Below are 27,953 nucleotides of genomic sequence, written 5' to 3' on the forward strand. Positions count from 1 at the left end.
AGATGCCAACAATGGCTTTCTCAGTTTCACCAATGAGACGTTGCAACAATAACCACATGACTATTATACCGATCAGAGGTAACAATGTTTTTCTCATGCTCTTTGTACGGATGTTTCAAGTGTTGTTCTGGTCTGAATTCAATGATTTTTGCATCCTCCTTTTGGCATAACATGGTCATGTAATATGTAATAATACAATAGAAAATGTTTCAAGTGTTGTTCTGGTCTGAATTCAATGATTTTTGCGTCCTCCTTTTGGCATAACATGGTCATGTAATATGTAATAATACAATAGAAAACTATAGATGAACTTGTGCTGAAAAAAAATACCATTATTTAAAAAGGTCAGACATTGTAAGTAGTTACTCACAATGTTACTCATCACGTGAGTATTCTTTTCAACAAACTTTTTAACTTGTACTTGAGTAAATTTTTGGATGACTACTCTTACTTTTACTTATGTAATACTAATTAGAAGGAACACTATTCTTACTTGGGTACCGTTTTTGGCTACACTACCAACCTCAGTTCATTACCAATAAACCATAATCATCCGATTAACAAGAAATAAAGAGGGAGCAAGAGTGACTCCTCAATAAATTTAAACACTGTTCGAAAAACGATTTGCCTGATAATTAAGTTTTTTTTACTTGTAGCAAAACAATGGCGTCATCCTTGTGCTAAGTCTGGGTGTGTTTCTGCTCCCACCGAAATCAGAAACACTGTGTTAATACGCAGCATTTGTCTGTGTGTGTGTGTGTGTGTGTGTGTCTGGAGGGGGGGATCATCTATTTTCAATCAGACCACTTTGAAAAAAAAAAAAAAAAAAAACTCCTATTATCCTCCCAGTCACTGCCCCTTACATTCACCGCAGCAGTGACCTCCTACTGACTGCTGCATTTTCTTTTGTTTGTTGTGGTGCTGCCCAGGCCACCAAACAATATGCCGTTCCATACCTCCATCTCACCGCTAAACACCTCAATTTAGTCTCTGAGAAATTGCGTTGTTTTTTTTTCCCCTTCTCATTTCACCTGTCGCTATGCCTCATCCTTCACATAGCATTGAAGACCTGACTCATCTATATCATTGTGGTGGTTTGGATAGTCCTTGTTTGATGGACTTTAGGCATGTAAAAAGATCCCCCTTTTTTAAGTGTTTTTATCATTATCAACAAATTGGAGGACCTGCTATAAGATCAAGATACATATGAAATACTTAATACATACCAATCAGAACTTGTGAAGATGGAGCTCAAAACAGACAGTTTTAGAAAAATATCAACATAGGACACACAACAATTTAGAGACTAGCTCGACACACTGGGCAATACCGGCATAAACATAAAATTCACACATGAAGAGGAGATACTGTGTATCACAAAAGTGAGTACACCCCTCGCATTTCCGCAGACATTCAAGTATATCTTTTCATGGGACAACACTGACAAAATGACACTTTGACAACAATGAAAAGTAGTCAGTGTGCAGCTTATATAATCGAGTTAATTTATTTTCCCCTCAAAATAACTCAAAATATAGCCATTAATATCTAAAACCCTGGCAACAAAAGTGAGTACACCCCTTTGAAAAAACGTACATCCCTAAATGTCAAAATTGAGTACTACTTGTCATTTTCCCTCCAAAATGTCATGTGACTCAACTCGTTACAGGAAGCCCGCAAACACTTTTGCTGAAGACATGTCAACAAAGCACATGGATTACTGGAACCATGTCCTATGGTCTGATGAGATGGGCAGGCTTTCTTGTGTACCGTCTTCAGAAGAGGCTTCCTCCTGGGGTGACACCAATTTGATGTCGAGTCCGGCGTATGGTCTGAGCACTAACAGGCTGACCCCCCCGCCCCCACCACCACCACCACCACCTCTTCAATCTCTGCAGCAATGCTGACAGCACCCCTGTAACGAGTCACATGACATTTCGGAGGTAAAATGACAAGCAGTACTCAATTTGGACATTTACGGATGTATGTGTTTTCAAAGGGGTGTACTCACTTTTGTTGCCAGGACTTTAGACATCAATGGCTATATTTTGAGTTATTTTGAGGGGAAAATAAATTAACTCTATTATATAAGCTGTACACAGACTACTTTTCATTGTGTCAAAGTGTCATTTTGTCAGTGTTGTCCCATGAAACGATATACCGGTACTTAAATATCTGCAGAAATGCGAGGGGTGTATTCACTTTTGTGATACACTGTACCCAAATCTATAGCCTTTCTGGATCTCAAAATAGACTACGGAGAAGACGGCAGCATATACATAAAAATATTACAAGAAGGAAGAGGAGGGACACATACACAAAATCAGTATTCACAGTGGGCAATAGAAAAGGGGGCGTGACATGCTCAAAGCGCAGATGAATCTCAATAGAGGAGTAAGAAGCGGGTGCAGAATATCATGGCCACCAACAAACAAGCAATATTCACTTTACCACACATAATGGGGGTCACGAAACGGGTAAAGTAGTAAAAGTCAAATAAAAAAGTTAAATTGTGTGCTAACTTGTTTTATACTTACTAGACGTGCTCATTCTACCAATTATGGCAATGCTTTGAAACTGGCTGCTTAGGTGGAAGTCTTCTCCCTGAATGCTCCTCTAGTTGAATCTGTCTCTGGTGTCATTAAACAAGTTACAGTATTTGCTAGAAATGCTTACATTTTTTAAATAATACAGTACTGGGGTTTGGCAATGTGGCCTAAAAATATAATCTTAGTTTTTAAAATGACAAAACAATTTTTCAAATTCTGAAAAAGCAACTGCTGTTTTTATCCTGGAAATAAAAATTGCAAAAAAAGCTATCACAAATGTTCTTTAATACAAACACTTCCATACTTGTGTACGCTGTCTTCTACTTAACTGCCGGCTACAGCTATAAAAGCAATAAAGCAATCAGGTGTGTGTGCAAGTTAATCTCTTTTGTACATACATTGGTAGGTACAAAACATGCTTGAATAAGTTATTTTATTAAATTGTCAAAATAAAAATGAATAAATAAAGAATAGAATTAATTTATTAACTCGATTCATCTCTCGGGCCTAAATTATACATTCCTAGGATGAAAACAAATAAATTCAAATATACATGTCTGTAGTGTAGTGTTCTTCATTTAAATTTCAATTCATATTTACTGTAATTTTCAGACTATAAGGCGTTACTTTTACCCCTCATTTTGAATCCTGCGGCTTATAGTCCAGTGCGGCTAATTTGTAGATTTATTTGGGTTAATAGGTAACACTTTATTTGACGGCGGCGTCATAAGACTGTCGTAAGACCTTCATAATTATGACATAACACTATCATTGGCATTAATACATGCTTACGACAGATGTCATTAAGTATCATCATCCGGGAAATTATGTCACTAACTCCATTTATGTCCAGCTCGGATCTTTTACATCCATTCAAAAGTGAGATAATTTGCCGGATAACACAAAATGACATCTGTCATAAGCATTCATTAATACTCACGGCCGTGTCATGTTATAATTATGATGGTCTTATGACAGTTTTATGGCACCACTGTCAATTAAAGTGTTACCAAATACCATAGCTAGCAATTAATGAAACAACTGGAACAGTAACTGAAGAAATAATTAGCACAGAACATGTATTTTGATTGTTATTTACATCTGTAGCGCTGCAATGCATGTTAGGAGGCATGTTGTGTGACAACAGTGTTGACAGCAGGTGGCAGCAGAGGTTGAATGTCTCCCACTAGGGGGCAGTGATGGCCAAATGATGTAATGAATTCATGGTGGTTCATTTGGTCTTAGACAGTCTTATGTTGCCGCTGTCAAATAGTTTTACAGGTTAATATCTTTTGGTGTAAATATCCCCTAATACAGTGAGGACAGCAGCGGCTTATAGTACAGTGCTGCTTATCTATGAACACATGCCAATTTCGTGTCAAATTTGGTGGGTGGCGGCTTATAGTCAGGTGCACCTTATAGTCCGAAAATTACGGTACATTTACACTTACACACAATTTTTAAAGTTTTTTTTTTAAGTTTTTTTTTTTTTTAAACAATGCATACAAATGATATTTTGGCTTCATGTGTTATAAAGTCAGTAGTGTTATCAAATAAGTCACATTAAATCAAAGTAATCATGTAAACACAAGATTAAGTAATCATGTAAATATAAAATTAGTGTTTTTCATTTGCATGAGTGAAAATGTATCCTTAACCTTCCAATCTTTGGGGTCACTTTGACCCCATTTAATGTTTAACATCTCTAACTATAATAAATGATTTAGATAACCTCTTTGCTTCAGACTTGTTAACTGTTCCAAATCGAAATCGGGACAACTTGGTCAACAGAATGAACAGGATGACATATTTTCATTGTTCTGGACATGTTGTCTGCGTCAGTTTTTTTTTTTTTTTTTTTTTTGGGGGGGGCAACTTGACACCAAGCTGTTTTAATTGTATAAAACACAGAAATGAACAGTGGATATAAACAGTATGTGAAGCCTTTAATTTCTGCAAAAATTGATTGTGGACTTGAACACTTTCACTGCTGTTGAGGATAATAGATTTCCAATCACGCGTGTCTTCTTCTGTTAATTTATATGAGTTTATCACAAGTGGGTACCACCCTCCCACTTCAAATGGATTGGACATCTAGCGCCTTCAACGACAGTTAGTGAGTTAACAAAGCTATTCACAACAGATTGGCCAGGAAGTTTGTTTTTTTTAAGTGCAACAGTTTGTTCAAGATTTTGCAACTTCAGAAAATTTTGGGTTTAGATTATTGGTACTGAAGGAGGGTCAGCGAGTTATAAAATCTGAAGGGTTACTGACTAGTTCCTCCATGTCCAGTGAATTTATTGAACACATATTTTTTAGGTATTTATTAGTTTTAAGGCGTGTATTTTTGTTTGTTCTTTTGAGTTTAATGAATATTAGACCACATTTTATGAAAGAAATTCCAATGGTACTTTTACACCAACAGTATTGAGGTCTGGGCAGGTCAATCACTTTGCAAAGATAATCTCTGACAACCTTTACTTTTTTCCCCAACTTTGAGGTCTATCTATGAAGGTCAGAGGACGGAAATGTCCCTATGTGATCCAAAACACGTGGGTTCAACTTTACGCCAGAGAGTGAAGCTCCACCCATTGTTTCAGGAAGGGATTATATAAATCCAAGACAGAGGCTCGAATTTGTCCAGCAACTGCAGCTGTATTCTATCAGCTCCTCCTTTCCTTCCCAAAACACATTGACTGTGAAAATGGCCACAGCTGGTAAGGTAAGTCAAATAGTATGTGTTTGCCCAGAATACATGCAAAATGTGATGCCGTTGTGTCATTCGTGATTATTAGAATATTATGAAGTAGTCCTATGATGTACGTATTTGTACATATATCAATAGGAACAATGCTACCACGACAGTATACTATACGTATTGCTGTATCTAAAAACAGTGAGATAAAGGTCTACTCATTTTAATGAAAATGTCTCTCTAAGTTTGTTTTGTTTACTTTAAGTCTGTGCCACTTGCTCTATTTTGACCTTTGAAACTGTCGTAAAAGACTATGGTGTCGGAGTTACTAATATGTTTGGTAGTTTACACACAGTAAGAAGTAGGTGTGTTTTTTTTTCCCTCTCTGCTCATGCCTGGTACACACAGCAGTTCTTATCATGTTCTTTTCAAGGGTTATTCCAGAATTGGAAGACCATATGGCATTCACATTATTAAAAATCTGGCCATTTATTTCATAATTGTTTATCATTTACCATTTTATGATTGTTGTGTTTGTTTGGTGTCAGAGTGATGAGTGTAAAACATCTGCAGATGGTATTAAGGTGGCCTATTGTAGAGATTTACTACTGTATCAACCATTCAGCTGTGATCATGGAAACATGCCTGAGTTGGGAAAAAAAAAAAAAAAGAGAGAGAGAGAAAACAAAAACTTCAAGCTGACCATGGATGTAATTGGGATTTTGCAGAGGCAAAGAAGATGACCAAATAAAATGGCTTGAAAAATGACATTTTGGCCACTTTCACCGCAAACTATCATGCAAAGTAATGACATCCAAGGTTATTAAAAATAATGTAGTCAAAAATAAATTAAAAAAACACTTTAGTGCCATTTAAAGTTAAACGGTCTCTCTGAATACAATTTGTTCCACGTCAAGATTAATGTTTATCTACTTGACCTTTGTGTCAGTTGTAACTTCATTGCACTTCCCTCCAATTATTTTTAAAAGTAAATTAAATAATTCTGCATGTATAGCTTTTTATTGTATTTTATATACAGTGTATCACAAAAGTGAGTACACCCCTCGCATTTCTGCAGATATTTAAGTATATCTTTTCATGGGACAACACTGACAAAATGACACTTTGACACAATTAAAAGTAGTCTGTGTGGAGCTTATATACTAGTAATAGAGTTAATTTATGTTCCCTTCAAAATAACTCAAAATATAGCCATTAATATCTAAACCCCTGGCAACAAAGTGAGTACACCCCTTTGAAAAAACGTTCATCCCTAAATCTCCAATTTGAGTACTGCTTGTCATTTTCCCTCCAAAATGTCATGTGACTCGTTACAGGAGTGCTGTCAGCATTGCTGCAGTGATTGAAGAGGTAGGAGGTCAGCCTGTTAGTGCTCAGACCATACGCCGCACTTTACATCAAATTGGTGTGCATGGCTGTCACCCCTGGAGGAAGCCTCTTCTGAAGACGGTACACAAGAAAGCCAGCAAACAGTTTGCTCAAGACATGTCAACAAAGCACATGGATTACTGGAACCATGTTCTATGGTCTGATGAGACTGGCGGGCTTTTCTGTGTAGATATTAATGGCTATATTTTGAGTTATTTTGAGGGGAAAATAAATTAACTCCATTATATAAGCTGCACACAAACTACTTTTCATTGTGTCAAAGTGTCATTTTGTTAGTGTTGTCCCATGAAAAGATATACTTAAATATCTGCAGAAATGCGAGGGGTGTACTCACTTTTGTGCTACACTATATTGTTACTTTGTACCATACGCAGGTCCGGAAGTAGCATTGTGCCATGCAGGACCATTTATAGACTCACTTTCTTATCTATTAAGCCTATCCCAAGAGTATTGAGCATTTTTTTAATCTGCTTTCAAGGTCATCAAGTGTAAGGCAGCAGTGGCCTGGGAGGCAAATAAGCCTTTGGCTATCGAGGAGATCGAGGTCGAGCCGCCGCAGGCCAACGAGGTCCGCGTCAAGGTCAGTGAAAGAGGAGTCCACCTTATTTTTGTTTGTTGCACAAGAACTTGTGAAAAGTTCATTGAAAGTTGCATGTTTTGAGTATTTGGGTGACCTTTCAGGAAAAACGTAAAATGCACCTTTACCCCCAATAACAGGTAAAATGTACTTTCATTAGTTATTTCAAAACTAGATTACAAGTAAACCAATCGAAAAAAATCAGAACACATTTGGAATCCACAAATAGAATGTTTATTTATTTCATTATTTATTATGGTTTGCCTTTCTCTAGAAGTCCAGTAAGCAGGGGAGGAAAACTGCTTATCTGTTACTGGGGTGAAAGTGGCCAGAATTTCTTGCCGGAACTCCCCGACGTGAAGGTCGCCACGGAGCCAGAAATTTTATTTTTTATTCAAAATTGTATTTTTTTTTCAATGATTTGCAAAATAAAAGTTAACAAAAACAGCAATAACCCCAACCTCCATCTCCTAAATTTTATTTTCCCACATTTCCTCACAAAGTAAATGCCAAATCTCAATTTCAACTACTTAAGAATATAGGATATATATTAAAATTGAAGTTAACGTAAAATTTTCTTTTTTTTTTTATATAATAATAAAGATATAAGTAACATACATTCAGAAAAATTAGTACACTTATATTATGCAGAGTGCAATGGAATATATTTTGAAGATTGCACAAACATTGACTTTTTTAAATCATAAGGAAATGAATAATTAGCCTAACATAAATGAACAAATATATGTCCAAAGTGCACATTGACAGCCAAGATGTTCTGAACCTCAGAGCAAATAAAACTACATATGATAAATAAGCCCCCTCAACTCTTTCGTTGCTCTTAAAGATTTCATCCATTTTATGTTGCATTGCCCTTTTTTTGTCGCATCCATTCAACAAGCTTTTATTATTATTGGTTTTTTGCTGTTCCAGAAAACATGCACATTTGAACCAATCAGAGCTAACCATCTCTGCCGATCACATATCAGTATGTCAGCCAATTGAATTAACGGATAAACGAGTCCAGGCATTTTGCTTTGCTGCGTGCATTCGCACATTGATGTGACTCATCATCGTCAGACTCCGATAACTGCAGAAGCTGGGGAAACCTCTATGCCGTCCGTGGAATGAAATCAATAATAAATATTGGTGGAAACGGATTATGCTGCAGAAGCACTTTATAATGCTTGTTGTTAACACTTTTGTATGTAATTCTGTTGTAGGTAGACTGTATTCTTCTTGGAGCTGAAATGCATGTGTGGCAGCTTAGCATTTTTTTTTTCTTTTTACATAGTGTTTGACAGTTGCTGTCATATTTTCGTAATCAAAGCACCGTGTACCGGAACAGCATTCTGGCCCTGAATTTTATACCAGAACTGTGTTCTGGCCCTGAATCTTATACCAGAACTGTGTTCCTGACCGTTCTGGCCTACTTTCACCCCTGTCTGTTACATTGTCTTCACTTCTTGTCACTGTCTTCACAAAGATTGAAGAAATGTTGCGGCACTGAGATGCATTTTTCTCAAGTGCTTTCTTTTTCCAGAGCCTCTTTCTGCTCCCACTTTCCTCTTTTTGCGCAAGTATTCCATTAGTCCATAGCGATATCCTTGGCTCTGTCTGCTGTTAACATAATGATTTTTTTGTTTGTTTGTTTTGTTGTTTTGGTTGATGTGAAGTTACCAGCCAGTAGCAGAGGCCTTTAAGAAGAGTTTGTTTATTTTTTCCATGGCGCCGTCATTTCTCAGTTCGGGCCTGAACTCAGATTACGGAAAGCAGATCTGTTTTAGATGACGTGGGAGTTCTAAATTGCTCTTATATGGGTTGAATCAGATTTTTCTTGGCACAAACTGAACTAAATATTTTACCCAGACACTATAAGTATTTTTAGGTATCACTACTTGCTATGGCGACCCCAGAAAGGAAAAGTCGAAAGGAAAAGAAGAAGATTATCCAGGTAGTCCCCGGGTTACAATGTACCCGATTTACGTGATTTCGACTTTAGGATGCTGGAGTCTCGTCCGCCATTTTTTCTCCAGTCGGTTAAAAAAATGTATTATATTGTTGACTTTTGTTTTGTGATGCATGCTTTTATTTTGGCGCAGGAAGTGCAGAGAAGGTAGTACTTCCGCACACAAGTAAGAGCGCATGTACACACGAAGAAGAACGCATGCACACACACGAGGAAGAGCGCATTTACACCAACGAAGAAGTGGGCGAGAGACGAGTGAGAAAGGGAATAGTTTACAGCTGCAAGCCTGCGCACACATTTGTTGCTTGTGAAACATCCACAGAGGCAACACCTTAATATAAAAACTTTTATATAACACATATATATAACTTATACTGTTTATTGTACGTTTTCAATTGTGGTGGAATACTGGGGCTGGTTTATGTGATTGTTTTTTATGTGTGGAAGCTAATTGATACATGCTAAACGTTTGTGTGGATTGTTATTGCTGTATCAGCAGCGAGTTAAAAACGCTAATTAATTGCTGCTATTGAAGATGAAACTGATTTAATTAATATTTTATTTTAGTTTCATTCTGCAAGTGTTGATGTCATGAGTAGCTGAATAAAGTCAGCAAAACACAGGGACGTCTGACATCGTCATTTTGGAGCTTAGTTTGCTGTCTAGCTAGGACTTAGCGCCAATGTGTGTTTGTGGGTAATTATTCTGAGATTTAGGGGTAATTAAAGGGATAATTCCGATTTACGTGGAAATTTGACTTACGTCGCCACCGTAGGAACGGAATTCGTTCGTAACCTGGACACTACTTTTTATTGACTTAAAGTGCTTGTGACACAATAAAAAAAAATCTTAAATAGCATTATTATTGAAATTAAAATTGTCAGGGAACGCTGGTGGGCAGGTGATGTGTACCCAAATGCAGGGATAGGGAGGCGAGGAAGAAAGGTGGTGCAAAACTGAGCCAACCAAAAAACAAAGTACAAACCAAGACTGAGGTGATCCCAAAAACACAGTAGCTAACAAAACCCAAGGTATTAACCAAAGACTGGCATCAAAAACTTACTAGGCAAAGGAACACAAGGGCCAGGACGTAGGGACGGACAAGAATTGATGCTGCCATAACGTAGACAATGTCGGGACAAGACTAAAAACGGGGAGCTTATATACACACAGACATGGGGTAACGAGTCAATGAGGAACAGGTGGGTGACCAGGAGGATGCGGGTTGGAGAATACACTAGGAGCACGCAAAACAGGTAAAATCAATGGGCAATCACAGGGACAAATCACATTAGGAGAAAACAAGCACACAACCTAACAATTTTTTGAGATGATTCAACTATATACAACAATTTTGCAAAGCGCAGATGATGAGAAATGAGTCTTTTCATCTGCCGTTTACCTCATCCTGCAGCTTTTTATTTTTTTTTTATTATACAGCTCTGGCGCCTCCATCTGGGTGATGATGTGAACAGAGTAGCAATTTCAGCAGAATTGGAATTAGGGAACCACAGATGAGAGCGTCGGCCGAGGGAGGCGGCCACTCCTGCCTTCTCGGTGGACAGGGCATTGTTGCCCGCAAAATGCAAGCCCCCTCCTTATTAAAACGTGTGCCATGATTCCAGTATTTGACATTAAATAAAACACATAGGTTACTCGCTTTCTCGTCCGTCCAATGGTCGCTCCATTGTCATACTTGTTTTGCCCATTCTTCGCGGCGAACAGGATCTTTTTGAAACCCAGAAAGGCTCACACCACTCTCCCTGGTGTAGCAACAAAAGCCTGCAGCACATTGGGCTGGCGTGACGCGAAAAATTAACAAATTAATCCGCAAAATCAGCTGGATCCGCAGTCCTTTCAGATACAATAGTATGGCTGTAAAGATGATGTCTCCTGTTAACGTCACATTCCCCTTCTTCCTCAATCCGAGACCGTGGTCGGAAGTCTCTCATTTTCGTAGCGCGGGATTCAAAAAATTGAATAAATATATCAATCACTTCTGCACACATCCAAGTGGTCAGTTACATTCAGCAGCATAAAATACTGTGTGTAATATGAATAAAAATAAATATGCTTTTCTGTGTCACAGGCACTTCAAATTGGTGGAACATGGCAGGAAACCTCTAGCATTACATGCAAGAGAGATTTGGAGCTTCTGACTAGCAAATAAATGTGCTATTTAACGATACAACGATAAAAAAAAAAAAAAAGTACTACTACTAACAAGAACTAAATTGGTTGTTTTACTAAGAAGGTGTTCTCTTTGGAACAGATTGTGGCAACGGGTCTCTGCCGCACTGACCTCTTCTACCTTATTGAGACTGACAAAAAAGACCTCTATCCAATGGTCCTCGGCCATGAGGGAGCAGGCATTGTGGAGAGTGTCGGCCCTGGAGTCACCGAATTTCAGCCAGGTCAGTTTGTAAAGAGCGTGATGGGAATAAGATACCATACGTAGGTTTGTATATATTTTTCACTTATGGCTTGTGTTTTGCTCTTTTTTTAGGCGACAGAGTTGTTCCTCTAATTGTCTCCCAATGTAGGGAATGTCGTTTCTGTAAGAGTCCCAAGACTAACCAGTGCGAAAATGCATGGTGAGCTCCATTCAAATTCTTAAATGGTTTTTACGAAGTTATTGATTTTCCCAAAATACAATTAGCTCTTTGGTCCCATCGATCGTTTCCAGTCCCTCCCAATTAAAGTAGACTGGACGTCAATTGCAGTCAATGGCTGAATATAAATTTCCTTCTTTTACTAACTACCAGAACAGATACTCTGTGACCTGGGCTGGCACAGAATGAGCTTAAAGCTTTATCATTTATTATAAATTCTGCCTTAAAAGTAGTAAAAACAAATAGGGGTTACTTCTGATTTATACAGTGCCTTGCAAAAGTATTCGGCCCCCTTGAATCTTGCAACCTTTCGCCACATTTCAGGCTTCAAACATAAAGATATGAAATTTAATTTTTTTGTCAAGAATCAACAACAAGTGGGACACAATCGTGAAGTGGAACAACATTTATTGGATAATTTAAACTTTTTTAACAAATAAAAAACTGAAAGTGGGGCGTGCAATATTATTCGGCCCCTTTACTTTCAGTGCCGCAAACTCACTCCAGAAGTTCAGTGAGGATCTCTGAATGATCCAATGTTGCCCTAAATGACCGATGATGATAAATAGAATCCACCTGTGTGTAATCAAGTCTCCGTATAAATGCACCTGCTCTTTGATAGTCTCAGGGTTCTGTTTAAAGTGCAGAGAGCATTATGAAAACCAAGGAACACACCAGGCAGGTCCGAGATACTGTTGTGGAGAAGTTTAAAGCCGGATTTGGATACAAAAAGATTTCCCAAGCTTTAAACATCTCAAGGAGCACTGTGCAAGCCATCATATTGAAATGGAAGGAGCATCAGACCACTGCAAATCTACCAAGACCCGGCCGTCCTTCCAAACTTTCTTCTCAAACAAGGAGAAAACTGATCAGAGATGCAGCCAAGAGGCCCATGATCACTCTGGATGAACTGCAGAGATCTACAGCTGAGGTGGGAGAGTCTGTCCATAGGACAACAATCAGTCGTACACTGCACAAATCTGGCCTTTATGGAAGAGTGGCAAGAAGAAAGCCATTTCTCAAAGATATCCATAAAAAGTCTCGTTTAAAGTTTGCCACAAGCCACCTGGGAGACACAGCAAACATGTGGAAGAAGGTGCTCTGGTCAGATGAAACCAAAATGGAACTTTTTGGCCACAATGCAAAACTATATGTTTGGCGTAAAAGCAACACAGCTCATCACCCTGAACACACCATCCCCACTGTCAAACATGGTGGTGGCAGCATCATGGTTTGGGCCTGCTTTTCTTCAGCAGGGACAGGGAAGATGGTTAAAATTGACGGGAAGATGGATGCAGCCAAATACAGGAACATTCTGGAAGAAAACCTGTTGGTATCTACACAAGACCTGAGACTGGGACGGAGATTTATCTTCCAACAGGACAATGATCCAAAACATAAAGCCAAATCTACAATGGAATGGTTCAAAAATAAACATATCCAGGTGTTAGAATGGCCAAGTCAAAGTCCAGACCTGAATCCAATCGAGAATCTGCGGAAAGAGCTGAAGACTGCTGTTTACAAACACTCTCCATCCAACCTCACTGAGCTCGAGCTGTTTTGCAAGGAAGAATGGGCAAGAATGTCAGTCTCTCGATGTGCAAAACTGATAGAAACATACCCCAAGCGACTTGCAGCTGTAATTGGAGCAAAAGGTGGCGCTACAAAGTATTAACACAAGGGGGCCGAATAATATTGCACGCCCCACTTTTCAGTTTTTTATTTGTTAAAAAAAGTTTAAATTATCCAATAAATGTTGTTCCAATTCACGATTGTGTCCCACTTGTTGTTGATTCTTGACAAAAAATTAAAATTTTATATCTTTATGTTTGAAGCCTGAAATGTGGCGAAAGGTTGCAAGGTTCAAGGGGGCCGAATACTTTTGCAAGGCACTGTAATTGTAGATGTGGGAAGGTAATCCTGCCTTAAGTAAATAAAGGAGCTCAGGCCCTAAAAAGAAAAATGGTTAACTATTTTAACTTAAACTATAAACTATTAGGATTAAACTATTAGGGTTAAACTATCAGAAATAAAATTAATGAATAAATACATACCTGGAGAAGAAACAGGTATGAAATCTGAAAGGTGAGTACTGAAGGGTGAATGCATATTAAAACACAGTTGCACACAAAGTCAGGCAACAGGCCACCAAAATAGCAATTCCTATGGCTGCTTGCAATCATGTCACTTCACAAACATCACATACACAAGAGTGGGTGGAACAAATAGGACTGCACACTAAAGCTTCTACTGACAGTGCTTGTGTCGTCTAAAGCCAAAGAGTAAAGCAGGAACGCAATAGTATTTGATGCTGTCAGATAAAAGAGAGTATCACATCACTAGTGGTGGCATTTACCAAATTATAACACAGCCCTTATTGCACCACTAGGGTCAGGTTTAGAGCTCCTGCCCATCCTTCAGCTAAATGAACTCCAGATTACAACTCCCCTGCTGTGTGGCGTCATTTATGTCACAGTTCTCCTCCCAGGCGAACGAATGAAAGACTCCTCTTGTAAAATTTGACCTGACCCCAAAATATGTAATTTTATAATTATATGGTATATTTCTATTTTCTATAGCTTACTACTTGTCCTCACTAGGGTAAGAGAAAAACCAGTACACCCTCACCCATAGCTAATTTAATTAATACATTAAATATTTTATATTAAATTAATATATGATTTCTCAATAACAATTTCAACTAGTGCTTTGCGTTGGATATTTTTCATACAACACAGAAGCAGATCATATTCAGGCAGCCATGCAAGGATATACAGTACTGTACAGTGCTGGCCAAAAGTATTGGCACCCCTGCAATTCTGTCGGATAATGCTCAATTTCTCCCAGAAAATGATTGCAATTGCAAATGCTTTGGTAGTAACATCTTATCATTTATTTTGCTTGCAATGAAAAAGCACAAAAGAGAGTAGGAAAAAAATTAAATCATGATCATTTTACACAAAACTCCAAAAATGGGCGGACAAAAGTATTGGCACCCTTTAAAAAATCATGTAATGCTTCTCTAATTTGTGTCATTAACAGCCCGTTACTTACCTGTGGCACATAACAGGTGGCGGCAATAACTAAATCACACTTGCAGCCAGTTTAAATGGATTAAAGTTGACTCAACCTCTGTCCTGTGTCCTTGTGTGTACCACATTGAGCATGGAGAAAAGAAAGAAGAACTGTCTGAGGACTTGTGAGGAAGCATGGGCAATCTCAAGGCTACAAGTCTATCTCCAAATACGTAAATGTTCCTGTTTCTACCGTGCAAAGTGTCATCAATAAGTGTAAAGCCCATGGCACTGTGGCTAACCTGCCTAGATGTGGATGGAAAAGAAAAATTGACAAGAGATTTCAACGAAAGATTGTACGGATGGTGGATAAAGAACCTTGACTAACATCCAAACAAGTTTGTTTGTGCAACAGTGCAACAAACAAACTTGTGCAACAGTGTCAACCCGTACTATCTGTCGGCGTCTGAATGGGAAAGGGACTCTATGGTAGGCTACTCAGGTAGACCCCACTTCTGACCCAGAGACATAAAAAAGCTAAGCATAAAATGTTTTGGAATAATGTTCTCTGGAAAGATGAGACAAAAGAAGAGCTTTTTGGGAAAGGGCATCAACATAGATTTTACGGGGGCAAAAAACGAGGCCTTCAAAGCAAAGAACACGGTCCCCACAGTCAGACATGGTGGAGGTTCCCTGATGTTTTGGGGTTGCTTTGCTGCCTCTGGCACTGGACTGCTTGACCTTGTGCATGGCATTATGATGTCTGAAGACTACCATCATTTTTTTTAGCATAATGTAGGGCAAAGTATGAGAAAGCTGGGTCTCTCTCAGAGCTCATGGGTCTTCCAGCAGGACAATGACCCAAAACACACTTAAAAAAACACTAGAAAATTTGAGAGTTTGAGAGAAAGCACTGGAGGCTTTTAAAGAGGCCAGCGATAAGTTCAGACCTGAATCCCATAGAGCACCTAAGGAGAGATCTTAAAATGGAAGTTTGTAGAGGGCACCTTTCAAATCTCAGAGACCTGGAGCAGATGGCCAAAGAAGAATAGTCTAAAATTGCAGCAGAGCATTGTAAGAAACTCATTGGTGGATACTGGAAGCGTGTTGTGAAATGTTTGGTTGAAATGCATAATTGAATTCATCGTGAATAATAGTTCAGTGTAAAACAAGCTAAGAGAAATAGTTAAAATGTAAAACGTTTCTATTTACATTATTTACATTGAAAAGTGATAAATACACAGCTAAAATTATTCTGATTATTATTTCCTGAACAGTTAATATACTGCTAGAGATTTGACAGGAAGTGCTTTTATTTCCAAGTGCGACAGAGAGAGCTGTTGTATTTTATGTTTCCTTAAGGGGGAAAAAAAAAAGAAAAAGCAAGCTATGCTGAATGAGCCTTGTTATGGCAAATGCCTTTGTTTTATGTTAAACTGCAGCATTTTAAGCAGTAAATGTTCAAGTTCAAAAGCGAGCGTCTTGGTCGTCATTAAGAATGGTAAATGGTGTTATACTTATATAGCGCTTTTCCACCTTGCTTCCACTACCCTTACAAAGCGGTTGTTCGCAGTTATTTTGTCCAAAGGTTGTGCTACCAAGTATTAGGCTGGGGGTGCCAATACTTGGCCCATTCTTGGATTTTTGTGTAAAATGATTATGATTTCATTTTTTTCCCCCATTCTCTTTTGTGTTTTTTCATTGCAAGCAAAATAAATGAAGATATTACTACCAAAGTATTTGTAATTGCAATCATTTTCTGGGAGAAATTGAGCATTATCTGACAGAATTGCAGCAGTGCCAATACTTTTGGCCAGGACTGTATGTCAGAGTGAAAGGCAGCTGGGGTAGGGTCGATGCCTTGCTCAAGGAAATTTTGAAACTAGTCAGGGACCAGATAAGCATTTCTCCAACAAGTTGTGATTTTACATTTTGTCGACACCCAAACCTTTGTCTTGAAAGATTAGCTACAGCCAGCCCATTACAAATGTCAACAAAATGTACAACTCTGACTGACTGACAACTATTAAGGAAATGGAGAAAAAAGAAAAACGTGTATGTATTTGCATAATAAATTGGAACACCGAGTAAACTACACTTCTGAAACAATATAAAAAAATATACTGCATTAGAAAACATTTATTCATTTATCTTGCAAGCTGCTTACATTGAAATGAAAAGCCTGAAAAGCCTTTACAAAACTGGAACCTTACGTGAGGCAGCCATGAGGCTATATTAATTGAGCTGTTTTCAAACCCTGTATTGAGCAAATATAACACTACTGTACTTGGATCTGTAATCCAGCTTTTTTTTTTTTTTTTTTTTTTGTCTAGGGATATTGTTCCTCACAATGTGAGCAGAGCACCTGTCTCCAAGTTAAGCTGCAAGGGAAATAAGTTACTGCAATTCATGGGAATCAGTACTTTCTCACAGTACAGTGTGATTAACCAGATTGCACTGGCCAAGATCGACCCTGCTGCCCCTTTGGACAAAGTTTGTCTCCTTGGCTGTGGAGTCTGCACGGGATTTGGAGCAGCAGTCAATAATGCTAAGGTATGACATGAAAACACGGTTCGGCCAATAAATGTATTCATTTTTTATTATATTATTATTTTATGAATTTTCTTTAAACTTTATGGGACATATTTGAAAGAAAAGAGGTAAAACTGTGGAAAAGAGCGAGCAAAAAGGTGTAGCGCGCTTTGCATGGCTCTAATTCAATACAAGGCATTTCGAAAATATATAACACTATGCAATTTGAAGACCTCGACAATGGGTGACAAAATTACTTACAATTATTCATTTATTACAATATTATTATTTACAATATAATGCTTGAGGTTGCTACTAATTTACAAACTATGACACCTGTAAACCGAGGTGGGTAGAGTAGCCAAAAAATTTACTCAAGTAAGAGTAGCGTTAGTTCAAAATAATATTACTCAAGTAAAAGTAGTCATCCAAAAAATGTACCCAAGTACAAGTAAAAAAGTATTTGGTGAAAACAATACTCAAGTAATGAGTAACGTTGTGAGTAACTGCTTAAGATTTTTTTTTTTTTGTAAACAATGGTATTTTTTTCTCAACACAAACTTATCTATATGAACTGTTAATATTATTATACTGTACTACAACTTATTACATAACCACATTAATCCAAAGAAATACAACAACAACAAAAATATTGAATTGCGGCGAGAGGGGAAAAAAAACTACAGAAATTAAGCCAAAGAGAATGAGTGCCCTCTAGTGGAGAAAACATATTTCCTATTATGAAACTAGAAGAATCATAACTCCGGTTTTCCGTGGTCAATCGGTGCCAAATAAAAACTGGGAGAGATCAAAATCCGCGCTTTTGAGTCATGTTGACGACAGTGCTATGTCAAATACTCATTTTTTTACGGTGTTTTAAAGACACCGTGTGATTGAACAAGCCAGCAAGCATGAGTCTAATTGGTATAACGGAGTCATGTGATTATTATTGCGACGTCTCATTGATAAAACTGGTTGAGCCATTGTTGGTGTCTTTGGCAAAAAAAAAGAAAAAAGTAAAATCTAATATGTAGAATAAAGAGGAAAAATGTAACGACTAATGTAGCGGAGTTATAATAGCATTTTTTCTTCACAAATAAATTCAACTAAAAGTAAAAAGTATGGCTTATTAAAACTACTCTTAGCAGTTAATTTCTCTCAAAACTGTACACAAGTAAAAGTAACGCGTTACTACCCACCTCTGCCTTTAAATCATGAAATGGATTGATGAGTTTTTGTTTGACATAATAATATTATCTTAAACCTGAATGGGGTAACCTGAAGTACATCCACCAAACAGTCCTATGATTCAATTAATGGATTGTTGAGAATTATGAAGATTATCGGATCAGTTATTGTTTTCTCATGTGTGGATTATTGTTTTATGTGTGGGGCGGGTGATGGAGTGCAGTACTTCTTATGAATTTTATACGAATTTGTAAGCAACAACACAAAACCAAATTTCAATACCTGGTTGTGGGGTATCGGTCGATCCCAATACTGTACCAATACAACATTTTTGTTGTTGTTGTTTTAATTAAAAATTATATTTATAAAGCATTCATTCGCTGCCCCCCCCCCCCCCACTCCAAATGGATTGGACGTCTACTAGTAATAAACTCATTGAAATTCACAGCAAAGGACGCCACACATTTACACATCTATTATAATCTTGGGAAGGGTTCAAGCGCTCCTTTTTTACAATGGCGTGTGTCGCTGGCGGTCATCTTAGGTAGGTTGACCAGCGTTGGAAACTAAATCTTGATTGGTTCGTATTGTATAGCTTCAGTGCGTTATTTCTTAGTATTCCCCAATACTGATGACGTCATTTCGACGTCAGGGGTCCTCAAATACAAATCTTGAAGGTCCACAATTATTTTTTTTCATACAAGCATGGGTCCATTTATTAATGTCGGTCAAGTACAAGGCAGGTCGTAAAGGTAGTTTTTTGACCAGACAAAAATACAATGCACGTTCTGATTAAATAAAAATACATTGACAAAACATTTTCTTGACTTAAAATAAAAATACAAAAAAATATGCAAGTACATTGTTTACAAATGTACACTAAATAATTGACAAGATCTGTCATTATGGTGCAAATAATAACTATTGCCAGTACATTTTGTAACTGTAAAACACTGCTGGACAAAAAGAAAACGTGCAAGTAGTACAGTACATGTTAACTTGTTAAGAACATAAATGACAAGCTCTGTCATTAAGGTGCAAACATAAAAATTACTGACAATCAATGTTCCCTCTAAGCTGCGCGCGTGCGCAATCGCGCACTGCTGGCACCTACTCTGCGCACAAGAAATTCAATGCTGCGCACAAAAAAAAAAAAAAATTAACAGAAACGTATGTTGTAACTCAGTGAGTGAGAGGTGTCCAGCAAATGATACGATAAGGTTCACTTCCGCAACGCAGCCAATCAAAGCAAGCTGACAACAGTGCGTGAGTGCGGCGGAGTTGAGAGACGTAAAGGCCCTTATCATGGCGAAACGAACGGGCAGCGACACTTCCACTCACCAAGCCAAAGTAAAAAAGAAATGCGGTTCATATAAGAAGGAGTGGCTGTCGGAGCATGTGCAAATAGACGAACAAGCGGTGAAACTGAAGCCAAAGTACCAAGTGAATTTTCAGAGGGGAAAATGTGGACTGAATGGAAGTTGGGCTACCTCAAGTGTCATATTCAGCAGAAAAGTCATTTGAAAGCTGTTGAAAATTACAAAGACTCAAGATGCGACAGGGGATTGGTACATTATTGCGGGAGAATGCAAAAGACCGACAGAAGAGAAACGAGCTGTCCCACAAAACAAAATCTGACCCAGAGCAAGTTGAAGTTCTCATTGACAATCTTTTACTTGCCATCGAAATGAATGCGTCAATGGTGTCAATTCAACAAATCCGCAATCACGTGGCAAAGTATGTGAGTATATCAGAAAGCTGGCGAAGTAAAAACTATGCCTTTGAATTTGTAAACTCAATCAATGATATAGTCGAGAACGAGACTATGTGCAGTGTTAAAAATGCACCCTGGCATACACTGATAGCAGATGAGCGCACTGACATAAGTACACCAAATGCAAGTCCTATATATTAAGACGTGAAAAATAAGGTACAATTTAAGTCAGATTGGTGTGTATTCCAGTGAAATTTATTAAGATATTTTAATTATGGATATTAATCATTAAATGCTCTTACTACTAAATATTTTACGGGCAGTAGAAATGCTAATAGGCGTGAAAAGGCGTGATACTGGTGTGTGGCCGCTATGTACCGTATTTTTCGGACTATAAATTGCAGTTTTTTTTCTTAGTTTGGCAGAGGGTGCGTCTTATTTTCTGGAGCGACTTATATGTGAACTTATTCACACATTATTATATCATTGTTGCTAGTTAGCATGTTCTTTATGCTATAGTTATCTGAATAACTCTAAAAAGCTGTTACATTGACAAACCAGGCATGTTCTCAGTTCGTTGTTTATGAGTCATGTAATGTTATCATACCGTACACTTATTCAGCCTGTTGTTCTCTATTGTATTTTTATTCTAAATTGCCTTTCAAAATGACATGTCTGTTCTTGGTGGTGCATTATACCAAATAAATTTCCCCCCAAAATGCAACTTATACGCCGGTGCGCCATGTTTTTATCTTTTCATTGCGCATTTTTTTGGCTGGTGCGACTTATAGTCCAAAAAATACGGTGCACATCTGATGTTGCTCACCGTGGGCCGCAGTGTGCTCAGGGAGATTGTGTGTTTGCTCGGACACATAAAAAATTAGAGGGAACATTGCTGACAATAAAGTTAACTGTAAAACACTGCTCAATGAAACAAATGGCATTTGGGGGTCACATAGCTGTTCACTCACATCATCAGCCAGTACTTCAGTGCGTCTTTTGGTTCATAAATCTGAGAGTGAGATTTGTTTGATTTTTTTGTCATTCCCTCCTTTTCTTTCCCTTTGAACATTGCTGTCATTACTTCAGTCATACACTCTTCTACTATTTCTCCATCAGAGAACGGCTCCTTATTTTTGGCCAACACCCACGACACTCTGAGTGAGCACTCTGTTGCAATTTGTTGTTGTGTCATAGATTTATCAATGACCTTGCTTGACTCTTGATATGACTGCTTTAACCTGTTAATTTCTTGCCTTCTCAATTTTGATTCAGGAGGAAACTTATCTTCAAAAGAGCTGTGCTCTTTAACATAATGGTGTTTCACATTTTTATTTTTTATCAGCGCAGCTGTCTTTAAGCATATTAAGCACATAGGTTTGGTACTTGCAGTTAAAATGGAGGCATATTTGTAATCCCATTCCTTATTGAAACGACGATTTTCATGTCCTTTTTTCTTCTCTTGGTCAACTTTAACTTGCCTTCGATCTTCTACTGGTGGCATGTGTGGTGTTAGTGAACGTTGTTTAACGTTGTGATCTTGAACATTGCCCGTATCAGCGAGAGTGCCGGGGTAACACGGGGAAATAAATAAATAAATCACGTTTGATCACAGTATGACTCACGTTCTTGAATGAAAAATGAAGTACACGACAGCATGTACAAACAGATTGTAAAGTGCCAGGTGCGACTCGTGTTTGAGGTTGCTGACACTGCTGCGGTCCATCCACGCTAGCTAGTAGCATGCAGGCTCTCAGCCAATCAGCGCATCCACGCACACCCTCTCAGCCAATCAGTGCATCCACGCAGGCTCTCTTAGCCAATCAGTGCATCGTTGTCATAGAGATAACAACTTAAGTGAGAAAATAAGATATTTGACTAAGAATAAAACAGAATTTAGTGATAGAATAGTAGCGCATAGCGATGGATTGGCGATTCATACAAATGATATGATTTTTTTCCCCCCGTTTTTTCATTCGTCCGTGGGTCCACAGAGAGATGTGCCGTGGTCCGGTCGTGGACTGCGGTCCGGTAATTGAGGACCCCGGCAATAGGCCATCTATACAAGTATCGGTATCAGTGCAACAATATTTAGGATACATATTGGAAATACATTTTGTCAACTTGCAATCGGTAGTGATTTTCAATTTTCTTCTTTCTTTTAGGTGGAACCGGACTCCACGTGTGCTGTGTTTGGCTTGGGAGCAGTTGGCATGGCTGCAATCATGGGCTGCAAATATGCTGGTGCCAAGAGAATTATCGCTGTGGATATTAACGCAGACAAGTTTGATAAAGCCAAAGAGTTTGGAGCCACTGACTTTGTAAACCCAAAGGATCACAACAAACCTATAAGTCAAGTGATATCTGAAATGACTGGTGGCGGAGTCGACTACTCTCTGGAATGTGTTGGGGATGTAAAACTCATGGTGAGGAACATTTGGGTTTAGAATGAGATAAAACCATTTTTAAATGTCTTGTGGAATTATTAAACGTGTCCCTGTCTGGGTAGCATACTGCTTTAGAATCCTGTGTGCCAAGCTGGGGAGTAAGTGTGATCGTTGGCTGGACTGACAGAGAAGAATTCTCTGCACGTCCAAATGATCTCATTAGTGGACGTACGTGGAAGGGCTCCATGTTTGGAGGTAAGGAATTCTTCATGATAATTTCCAACATAGTGTATATTTTTGTACTGTATATGATTTGGAATAGTGATAATTTAACTGGGGCATTTCCGGATCGCATCCTTGTTAATCCATTGTCTGCCATTGATGGAGCTAGATGCAAATTCATTTGGACTGGGAGGGGCGAATAAACATTTGTTTATTCCAGTCCAAATAGATTAGAGATCTACTGCCGTTAATGGTACGGAAAGATGACCAATTAGAGCCGGTCCTGACAATTTAAATTAATTGGATGTCTGTTGATTTTAATGACAGTTGATTGTGAATCACTTCCTTGTTAACTTTAAGGTAATTATGTCACTTCTCGTAAATTTTGGGGCATTTTCAGTTCACATCCTGTTCATTGGTCACTTTCTGCTGATTATCGGGGCACTTACGTGTCAGTTTTTGTGGAATTTAATGAGCCATTGGAAATGAATGGGGCCATTGAAATTGTATGTTTTGTAAGTTTCTGTCAAATGTTGGCAAAATTGTATGTTTTTACCAAAAACTGGCTTTCATGTGCCTTTATTTTGTGAATGTTTGGATGTGGTAATTATGTGAATTGGACTGGAGGACAACAAGCAATTCGAAAATTGGAAGAAAAAAAAAATCCATTGGAAATGTTTTTTTTTTTTTTAATCCAAAACCTGTGTATTTGACACAATCATGAATGCTATGAGCCGTGTACATCTCTGTATACACAGTGATGTACGGCTCCTTGTCCAATTGGTTTTACTTGGTTAACTCAGAATTCCAGCCAGCTTATGTGAAGGATTATTTTTATTTTTAATTTGTTATGTATTTGTTGGAATTCCTACCTCAGGCTTTAAGGGTAAGGACGGCGTGGCAGAAATGGTTCAAGCCTACATGAACAAGAAAGTGAAGCTGGATGAATTCATTACTCACAAAATGCCATTGGATCGCATCAATGAGGCCATTGAACTGTTGAAGCAGGGCAAAAGGTACGAAAGACTCCAGTCATTATATTCAGGGGTGCACATAATTTTTTTGCCCAGGTTCTCAGAGGAGGACCTGGAGATGTGACTTGGTCCTCATTGAGCTTGAGAGCCAACCCGCCTGATGCGATAAATTTATGACAAGGTTTACTTAGAGCCAATTAACTTTAATTAATTATAATAACAATTAATGCTTGATTAACATCAAATGGCACAACAAAATTGCCATTACTTTGAAGTGAAATGTAAAGAAATAAAAAGCACCAATTCAAAATAAAGGGCATTATGCGGCTCCCACATTAACTCCAAGCCTTTTTAAAAGTGGGATGTCCTCCTCATAAGACCTCATTGAACGTGCATGTTTAGCTTTGTAAAATGCGAGCAAAAACACGTTTGTCAGTGCATGTCGTTGTTCATTACCTTTATTCCGCCACTTGTCCATAGGGCGAGTGGGGTCCTGTTTGACATCGATAGTTTTCTTAATTGCCACATGCTGTTTTTTCCGTGGGTTTTCAAAGTTTGGATGGCTGAAATTCTTTGACCCTACATAAAATGCGCTGCTCTTATCGGCGACATTGGGATCCTCACGGCACATTTTGTACCGCATTTCCGTGCGAGCATCATTTGCTTCTTGCCAGCAAAAGTCCTTTTTTTCGGTAGCTCCGGTGACGTCTCTGTCGTCTGTCTGTCTTTTGACGGGGGTGGGGGAACACGGAAGTAATTACTCAGTGTGGCCTGCCTCTTCGACATTTTGAGAAGTTATTTTCTCATGTCCTCCGCAAATACAGTGGTCAGCCATCGGTACGCAAAAGCGTGTGGAAGCCGTTGAGGGCCAGCGCATTTGTCTACGTCCAGTACGCATGCGCGCATGCGGACCACTTATGTGCACCCCTGATTATATTGTTATCATAAGCCAGAAAAAAAAGATCATGATTGTTATTTTTTTTTGTTCCACAGCATCAGGACAGTCCTGAGTGTTACTCCACAATAAGCCTTGCATCACTCCTAAATAGTCTCTGTACATTTAAATTGCACTATACTAGTCCTTCTGAAAAAAAAAGCATATTGTAATGAAGTTCATTACTTTCTGTAATCTACTGATAAACATTAGACTTTCATATATTTTAGATTCATTACACACAACTGAAGTAGTTCAAGCATTTTATTGTTTTAATATTGATTTTGGCAAAAAAGTTAAAGAAAAAAAAAAATTCCTATCTCTAAAAATTTCATCCGACCAATACAAAAAAAGTGTTTTTTAATTAAAAAAAAAAAAGTCAACCTTCAAGTAATTATATCAGCTATGCACTCAATACTTGGTCGGGAATCCTTTTGCAGAAATGACTGCTTCAATGCGGCATGGCATGGAGGCAATCAGTCTGCTTCAATGCGGCATGGCATGGAGGCAATCAGCCTGTGGCACTGCTGAGGTGTTATGGAGGCCCAGGATGCTTCGATAGCGGCCTAAAGCTCATCCACAGTGTTGGATCTGGTGTCTCCCTACTTCCTTTTCACAATATCCCACAGATTCTCTATGGGGTTCAGGTCAGGAGAGTTGGCAGGCCAATTGAGAACAGTAATGCCATGGTCCGTAAACCATTTACCACTGGTTTTGGCACTGTGAACGGGTGGCAGGTCATGCTGAAAAATGAAATCATCTCCATAAAGCTTTTCAGCAGATGGAAGCATGAAATGCTCCAAAATCTCCTGATAGCTAGCTGCATGACCCTGCCCTTGATAAAACACAGTAGACAATCACCAGCAGCTGACATGGCACCCCAGACCATCACTGACTGTGGGTACTTGACATTAGACTTCAGGCATTTGGGCATTTCCTTCTACCCAGTCTTCCTCCAAACTCTGGGACCTTGATTTGCTTTCATCTTTAAAAAGTACTTTGGACCACTGAGCAACAGTCCAGTGCTGCTTCTCTGTAGCCCCGGTCAGGCGCTTCTGCCGCTGTTTCAGGTTCAAAAGTGGCTTGACATGGGGAATGCGGCATCTGTAGCCCATTTCCAGGTTTCTGCAGTTCCCCCTAGGTCTGGAATCAGCCCTTCTCCACAATCTTTCTCAGGGTGCAGTCACCTTTTCTGTTTGCGAAGCGTTTCCTGCCACACTTTTTCCTTCCCACTGAGGTGCCTTGATACAGCACTCTGGGAACAGCCTATTCGCTCAAAAATTCATTTCTGTGTCTTAGCCTTTTGTTTGAGGGTGTCAATGATGGTCTTCTGGACAGCAGTCAGGTCGGCAGTCTTGCCTATGATTGCTGTTTTGAGTAATGAACCATGCTGGGAGTTTTTAAAAGCCTCAGGAATCTTTCGCAGGGGTTGAGTTAATTCGTTGATTCGGATGATTAGGTTAGTAGCTTCTTTAGAGTACCTTGTCATGATATGCTAATTTTTGGAGATAGTCATGAAAAACCAAAAATCCCTTTTTTGCAAAAATCATCAATATTACAACAATAAAAGGCTTAAACTACTTTAGTGGAGGGTAATGAATCTAAAATATATCTAAGTCTAATGTTTAACAGTACAGTACAGAAAATAATGAACTTTATCACAATATGCTAATTTTTTTAGAAGGATTAGTACGTAAAGACATATATTTTTGCTTAATTAGCACACTCATGCAGTAATGAATGCAAACACGTGTACTCCAAGGACTTTTTAAAAAATGCAATAAAAAGGACTGTTTTAGAAACCTTGGACCAAACAGAAGATTTGCGATTTCTCCGTTCAAATGTGTCAGCATGTGTACATCAATAACTGGGGCTTTGAGTTTGGCTACATTACTGTCTGCAATGAAATACCTATCTATAGGTCACAATGCAACATGTGTTTACATTCAGACAACGTACATACAGTATGCCCTCGTGAGGGTTTCAGTGCTGCTTCTTGTCCAGGCGCTCCTTTCTAGCCCTCTCTATTCAAGAACGCAGGCAAAGGACGTAAACAATGGTTATGTTTGGCCACCTTGCCCTTCCACGTCCGGGTCGTGGAAGGTTCTCCATCAAGGACAACGATGCGGGAGTATTTTCTGTATTTGACGGTTTCACAAGGCTGCAGTTTTCAAGTGTGTTTTTAATAAACACCTGAAACGCAACAGCTTTTCATTGCCATTAATTAAACAAACAATGGAGGTCCTGTAACTTTTTGCTTCACTCAAGAAGTATTGGCAAGACCTAAAAAGTTAGACGTAAGAACATGCCTGCAATAAAAAAATTGGTGGGGGGGCACCGACTTCATGATGATACATCAAATCTACGGCCTAAAGCAATGGAAAATGCAAAGCCATTTTGATGTTTATGAGAATTTGCTGTGACAGACATTTGAATTAAATTATTGTACATAAAAAGCATATCTTAAAGATTACAATGTTGATCACTGTTTTGTGTTTTGATTGTAAGAAAGTTGCTATTAAAAATCGTGTCATGTCTGTAATCTGTTTTCTTTCTACAAAATTAAACAACAGCATTAACATCCACAAAGACTGGTGATTGCATAATTTTTGCCAGGGGTTGTATACAAATAAATTGGAGTGCCTTGCCTTTACCAAGTAAAATTCATTCTAGATCTCCTCCATTCTGATTATACGCAATTCATAGGATTTTAGGTATGTGTAACTCATTCACTGTTGACTCTTTCAGGCGTCAAGGTGGCTGTTTTTATACATCCTTCAGTTGTAAATTTAAATGAGTTTACCAATCCATTTGAACTGTGAGGGTTCGTTCATTCGCTGCCACTTCCCAGATCAAATGGATAGGACATCTATCGTCGTTAACAGCAGCAAATGAGTTTAACGCGACCTACGGTACTTTTAAGCCATAATCGCTTGAAAAACAAGTGGATGTAGGTAATTGTTTCATTATCCCATATTGTGTAATATTTTATCTACCTTTCAATTATTTTTTTAATCTGTGTATTATATTGTGTTTAGGGTATGATGACATATTTTAATTTTGCACTAGAGCAACACAATGTCATATCAAGCACGTGCAGAAAGAGGGGCAGAGGGTGCTTGAGCACCTGCCTTTTTGCCACCACATGCCCATAGTGCCCCTTTTGACTGGGCTTT

The 27,953-nt window shown here is 38.5% G+C and overlaps 1 protein-coding gene across 1 annotated transcript; it reads left to right on the forward strand.

The window, feature by feature from the left end:
- On the forward strand, positions 1-27,366 carry LOC130931181 (alcohol dehydrogenase 1-like). The gene is made up of 10 exons (XM_057859752.1): positions 1-78; positions 5,050-5,271; positions 7,133-7,234; positions 11,473-11,614; positions 11,707-11,794; positions 17,160-17,379; positions 22,426-22,686; positions 22,770-22,902; positions 23,747-23,885; positions 24,837-27,366. Exons 2-10 carry the CDS (start codon positions 5,254-5,256, stop codon positions 24,868-24,870), a joined length of 1,137 nt encoding a protein of 378 aa, XP_057715735.1. The 5' UTR covers positions 1-78; positions 5,050-5,253; the 3' UTR covers positions 24,871-27,366.
- Positions 27,367-27,953: the final 587 nt, after the last annotated feature.

This window comes from Corythoichthys intestinalis, chromosome 15, assembly GCF_030265065.1.
Source record: "Corythoichthys intestinalis isolate RoL2023-P3 chromosome 15, ASM3026506v1, whole genome shotgun sequence".
Taxonomy (NCBI): domain Eukaryota; kingdom Metazoa; phylum Chordata; class Actinopteri; order Syngnathiformes; family Syngnathidae; genus Corythoichthys; species Corythoichthys intestinalis.

Coding starts and splice junctions, on each gene's coding strand:
- LOC130931181 (XM_057859752.1), top strand. Junction 22,687..22,769: donor TTGGGGATGTAAAACTCATG/GTGAGGAACATT, acceptor CTGTCTGGGTAG/CATACTGCTTTAGAATCCTG. Junction 22,903..23,746: donor GAAGGGCTCCATGTTTGGAG/GTAAGGAATTCT, acceptor TTCCTACCTCAG/GCTTTAAGGGTAAGGACGGC.